Source organism: Gossypium arboreum, chromosome 11 (genome assembly GCF_025698485.1).
Source record: "Gossypium arboreum isolate Shixiya-1 chromosome 11, ASM2569848v2, whole genome shotgun sequence".
In the NCBI taxonomy this organism is placed as follows: domain Eukaryota; kingdom Viridiplantae; phylum Streptophyta; class Magnoliopsida; order Malvales; family Malvaceae; genus Gossypium; species Gossypium arboreum.
The window spans coordinates 100218507-100225197 of record NC_069080.1 but is presented as its reverse complement, the minus strand read 5'-3'; the positions used below and the strand labels follow the sequence as shown (position 1 = coordinate 100225197).

The following is a 6691-nucleotide window of genomic DNA, read 5'->3' as shown; positions in this document are numbered from 1 at the left end:
CTTTGGACCACATATTTGAATTCCCATAATAGTCTCAACAAGGTCTTGTCTTGTCTCCTCAGCAAATTCCAATTTCGCAATCTTTCCTTCCTCTAAGGTTATATTTACTACCACCACTTTATGGGGTATAAACCATTTTCAACAAATTCAGAAACAAGTCACAATTTCTGTCACCATCAAAGTATTGAGATTCCTCTAAACACATATCACACTTAAAAGGAACTCTGAATCTGTAGTACCATTGCCCGTGTCATTGATATCTAGGGATCTACGATAAGCACACAAAAGAATATACAAGGAATAAATAAATTTAAGAATGACTATTTACATGAAATGAAAATTTATAAAGAATGTCAAAGGTCAAAAGGATCAGAATGAAAGAATATTTACTCAGATAAAAGTATGTTTTATTGAAAATAAAAATATCAGAACATGAGCCCTCTTCTCAAAAGAAATCCCATTACTCTTAGGCTTTAGAGCAACAAGAGTGTTCTGAATATTACTCCGTAAAGATCCTAAATACTACAAGAGGTTCTTCTATATACTAATCGTTCAAAACATTTCCAGGTTTGTAAGGATGAATGCCTCACAAGTTTCTTTACTCAGGATCCAACACTACTAATCCTCTTCTTATTCTCCCATCTTTGACGGTGTCCTTTAATCATTTGCATTTACTCCCTTATCACTGTGATTTGGTAATGGGCTCTTTGAACCAGGGGTATCATCAAACTTCACAATCCCCATCTCGAGGAGTCTTTCAACTGTCTTCTTGAAGGCAATACAGTTTTCTATTGAATTCCCCGATACTCCCGCATGGTAATCAAATTGAGCATTTGAATCATACCATTTGGGGTACGGGGGCTGCAACGGCTTTATATAATATGGGGACACCACATGTGAATCAAATAAACTTTGATATAACTCCTTATACGACATTGGAATTGGCATAAACTAGAGCTTTTCAAAATTTTGCCTTACGCTTGATTCTTACTTTGTCGAACCTTGTTGCCCCACCATAGTTACCTTTGGTTGATTGACAGTTATTGACCTTGAGTGATCTCTATTGTATGAGCTCGTACTGTTTACTTCATTCTCCCTTTTCTTTGGAACTGACCTCTTGGTAGTTTCTCCAACTTCAATCTTGCCACCTCTTATGGTATTCTTAATCATCTCGCCCGCCATTACTATATCGAAAAAACTTTTAGTAGTATTCCCAATCATATGGGTGATAAATGGGGCCTTCAAAGTATTAATGAAGAGCATTGTGGTTTCTTTTTCAAGGAGCGGTGGCTGAACTTGCATAGCAATCTCTCTCCATCTCTGTGCATACTGCCTAAAGCTCTCATTAGGCTTCTTCTCCATGTTTTGCAACGTGATCCTATTCGAAGTCATGCCAGTCACGTGATTGTACTGCTGCATAAAGGCTCGTGCAAGATCCCTCCATGAACTTATTCTGGCCCGGCTCAATTGATTGTACCACTTGGCTGCTGCTCCAACTAGACTATCTTGGAAGTAGTGTATCAGCAACTGGTCATTATTTACATATCCCGTCGTGCGTCTGCAAAACATCGTAATGTGGGCCTTTGGGCAAGTAGTACCATTATACTTCTCGAACTCCGACATTTTGAACTTATGGGGAAGCACCAGATCTGGGACCAAACTCAAATCTTTGGCATCAATCCCATGTTGCCCCTCGGCACTCTCCAATGTCTTGAATTTTTCCTCCAGCCATTTGCAGCGTTCCTCCAACTGTCTTGCAGCTTCAGCTTTCAAATCTTTCTTTTCCACCATATCTAGATCAGGAATGATTGGATTGGCAGAATTGTCACCCACATTGAATCCTAAATCAGTTTGGAAGTTCATGGGTACTCCAGTATCGACAGGCTCATGCTGAGGCCTTATCGTGACAGATGGCCTCCTAGGAAGTGCCTCAGTATGTGTTGGCACATGGAGTGGGGTAAAACCCGGAGGAGGATCCTTGCTATCCTCTCCAGTAATAGCCATAGGGGCCTTTCCTTTATCGGTAGCCCTCAGCAGTTGAGCCATCTCGGCCATCATATTCTTCTGAGCCTCTAGCATTTGCTCCCTCATGTCATTTTGCATCTTGGCTAACTGCTCTTGAAATTGGTCTTACATATCCTTCTGTAATTGCTCAAACCTCTGATCCATATTCTTGGTTTTCGCTCGAGTTCTGTAAGGATGTGTAATTTCCAGATTTTCCTCTTTAACTTCTGTAATAATTTTAACTAATTAGGGTCTTTCTATAACTTTGAATGCATATGATATGATGAGATGCTATGAGATGCAAATGCATGAATGCAAAAGGATATCGATTCTAATTCAGTTTCATTTTAGAAAACGTTATTTAAGGAACAAAAATCTTTTCATAAAACGAATTACAAATACACTTTCGCCCGTAAGCCCAGAGTCTTAACCCTATCTAATAATAAAGCTAACTTTCGACCACGATTTGACTGTAGCTCATATTGGTGCTCAACGTGCTCGCCCTTTCTACCAATATCTGTAAATGGTCAGCTATCTTTTGAATTTGAATTACGGCTTCACCTATGAAGTAAGCTCTACAGCCAAAGACATTTCCTCCAATGTCTGTGAAGTTGCTCTGATTACCTTGAAAGAAAGATTGGGGAACAAGTAGGCATTTCAGTTTCGCAGCATACTGCCTTAAAATGATATCAAACATCCTCAGTGCTTCTTGAGAGTCTTCAAATTTCTACCCCCACAAAATATTTTGAATTACTTGCATGGGCATCTTTGCAGCATAGCTAATCTCTACTTTAAAGGTTTTTAAACGATGCAATCTTCTTTAATCTCTTTCTTTCATGCTCATTTGGGTTGTCCCGGCCATTAGGGCTTGCATAGGTACAACATCCTAAAGTGCCACAGTAAATTCCAGCTTTGTTGTTTGGTAGTGATCCTATAGTAAGTAAGCCTTTCTACCATCATAAGCAAAATTCTTTCCATCCAATTCAATTTTGTAGGTCTTATACCCCTACCATCCACGAGGTGATTGTCTTCATCTATAATGGTAGAAGTGTCCATCAGTACTCCCCACGCTCACCTTGAATTGTTCCTCTATCTTCATGTCAAGCAAATACTGCAATTCCCCATAACTGTTGTAGAACAACTGCTTGGCTTCGTTACTCCATTAATCCCATATTTCCTTTAACTCTTGGAGGTTATTTTTGCATCACACTAATGAGAGTGTAGTCCCATAATTCTGATGTGTATCCTTCGGTGATACTATTTCCTTTTTCTATCTGGGTTTTCTCTGACCAAGCACAAATGAAGGAGTTGTCCTCCACTTTATTAAGATATCCGTTCCCCATTACAAAACTTTCTAACTCAGAAATCGAACCTTGAATCAACACCCTTTAATGGTAAATGACATGCAATGATAGCAAAAATAAGAAAAACAAGTCAGTGTCATATATATAAAAAATATAATAAATAAGGACTTATAAAGGTAGGCACTAAAGGTCATCATCATACTACTTAGGGCAAGCACTTAAAGTTCACTATATGTAGTTTGGTTCTAAAGCAAGGGTACCTGAACCAGCAGATTCCTCGGTCCTCACCCATTATAGGCTCATATAGACCCAGTTCAGTTCAGGGGGACACCTCTCCCTACGGCCATACGGAGATAAAATCTCACGAAGACATAGGTACAGTGTCCCGGAAGCAATCTACTAGCTCATACGAAGGTGAAAACCTTACGAAAGCGTAGCTTCTCACTCCCACTTAAGGGTGTGACCACAACGGTCATGCAAATGCCATGTACGATAGTAAGATAACAAAACATATGCAGCAAACATATGTAAATAGGGCCATATTTTAAATTTTCTAAACTTCCAACACTAAGACACAAAATATTCAATTCCTTGGCTCGACTCTCTTATGTCCCCAGCAGAGTCGCCAAGCTGTCGAAACCATTTTTTAAAAGGGATTTTTGAAAAAACGGGGATCGACTTTTGCAAAACGAAAACGGGAGTCGCCATCAATCTTTTAAAGTGTGATTGGATCACTATACAAAATGCTTTGGTCTACGAAATTGTGAGAAAACAGGTTCGGGAGTCGATTACGTTCGAGGAAGGATTAGCACCCTCGTAACGCCTAAAATTGGTACCAAATTGGAAAATTTTTGTCTCAATGTCAGAATTTTGAGAATATTTAAAAAATGAGGTTTCTTTATTTTCGCAATAATTCAAATTAAGAGAATCGAGATTCATTCACTTTGAAGGAGTAATAAATATCACATCCAACATAATTGGACATGATATCTTTAAGCTTTCGTACCTGAAATCATCTTATGACTTATAAAACTCGCTTAAAAAGAATATTTTAGATATTTAGATAAACGGGAAATCGCAACCCAGAATGTTAGGGCACTATTTCTCGAATTTCTAAGTATCTAAAACATTGCCTTGCTCTTTTTTAAAAGTTCCCTTTTTAATGACTTTTGGTTTTAAAAGTAATGATATGTTTTGCATATTATAAGAAATTAAATAAACCTAATTACAATATATATGCTTTATCATTTCATGCAAATATAGTAAAGGTGACGAACAATGATCTAAATTACCTAATATGCTATTATTTCATGCATGGTCATAAATAGTATTATTACATACACAATACAACATGGAATATAATGAATTCAATAGTATAAATTGTATAACGATACATAACAACATTTTATGCAAATATATATCTAAATTATCATAATTAACTAATTTTATGTGAATATAAAAAGCAAGAATAAAATGATATGTGAAATTTAACCCATTGTACAATATCAAAATAAAGGAGAATCTAAAATAAATAAACAAATTTAGTGCACAAATTATATAAAAAAAGCTATGTAGAAATATATTAAATAATATAAGAATAATAAAAGAGGACTCTAGTTTTAAAATAATACATATATAGATTATATTATAGGGTATAATAACTTATAATATAAGAAAAATAGTGTACTAGATGTTGCTATTCTTTTAAAAAATGTATATAATTAATAAGTAACAATGCATACTTTGTGATAAAATAAAGGTAATAAGGAAATATGGTAAAATATAATATAATTTACAAATAAAATATGTAATAATATAAATCATATAGCAATAAAAATATATGTAATAAAATATATGTAATACAATATATGAAGAATATATAAGATAATAATAATTTAATAACTATTTTCATATAAAAATATAGTAAAATAATTAATATATATAGGAAAATACATAGTATATACTAAATTTTAAATAAAATGTATAATAATATGAATAATATAATATATAATATATAAAAATAATATGTACTAAAACATATAATATAAATATAAATAATATATATATAATAAGTATATGATAAAAATTAAAATGTATAACAATATAATAGATAAAATATAGTAAAATAAATAATACATATATATAATGAAAATACATATAACATATTGTAAAATGCAAATATAACAAAATAAAATATATATAAAAAATATATGATAAACAAATCTTTTTAAAAATAATAATATATTGGATAATAAAAATAATATATACTATTTTATAATTAATATTAAAATATATATAAAAAAGATTAAAATTGAATTTAATTGAAGAATCTGGGGTTAATTGCAAAATAATAAAAATATTTGGACTTAATTAAAACACAAGCTAAAACAAAGGGACTCATTGGGTAATTAAACCCTAATCCCAAAACGATGTCGTTCTCTGGAACTGATTTTTAAAAGGGCACTAGGATTAAATTGAAATAAATATAAAAGATTGGGGCTAAATTAAAATAAAAATAAAATGAAATTAAAAAATTTGAAAACACGGAAGGGTCAATAGGGCAATTTTCTCATTTTTCCAGAACACGCGGATCGTACCCGGGTTTTCGGCTCAACACGTGGATCCTGTAACACCCCGAACCCGAGACCATCGCTGGTGTCGGACACGAGGGGTTAACAAGCCAAATCTACATGTTTCGCCCATCAATTTGACATTTCCAGTCAGGCTGGAAAACTGCATCACTGTTGCCTTAAAAATATATCTCGAGTTTCAAAACTCGGAAACTGTTTTCGTAAATTTTCCCTGAATTTAGACTCATATATCCATCCATGGATTTATTTCTAGAATTTTTGGTCGGGCCAATTGGTACAGTTTATTAGTTAAAGTCACCCATGTTACAGAGATCGACTGCTCTGACCTTTGCGCGTTACAACTTGAATATCTCTCTGTACAGGGCTTTAATACTGGTGCCGTTTGTTTCTAATGAAACTAGACTCAAAATGGAATCTGTAAATATAAGGCATGACTCCTGATTCTTTCTGGATAATTTATAGTAAATTTTTAAAGTTGCGACAGGGGACCCAGAAACCGTTCTGGCCCTGTCTCACAATAGCATTAATATCTCTTAACATGTAACTCCTATGACCGTTTCGTTTCTTCCATATGAAAGTAGACTCATCAAGGTTCATTTACATAACTTATTCACTATTTAATACCATTCCTACAAATTTTGGTGATTTTTCAAAACCACTCCACTGCTGCTGCCAGCATCTGTTTTCAAGGTAGGTCTTATCTATTTGTAGTCTCCATGATCCAACTAGTCTTGCCATACATAGGTTCACCTATGACCATTTTAGCCATTCCAATGGCTGATCATGTGACCA

General features: G+C 34.3%; 1 protein-coding gene across 1 annotated transcript; it reads right to left on the bottom strand.

Annotated features, from left to right (window-relative positions):
* Nucleotides 1-657: 657 nt before the first annotated feature.
* On the bottom strand, nt 658-2103 carry LOC128283916 (uncharacterized). The gene is made up of 2 exons (XM_053021328.1): nt 1024-2103; nt 658-870 (listed from the first exon to the last, which is right to left on the bottom strand). The coding sequence occupies exons 1-2, from the start codon at nt 2101-2103 to the stop codon at nt 658-660; spliced, it is 1293 nt and encodes a 430-aa protein (XP_052877288.1).
* Between the last annotated feature and the right edge of the window lie 4588 nt (nt 2104-6691).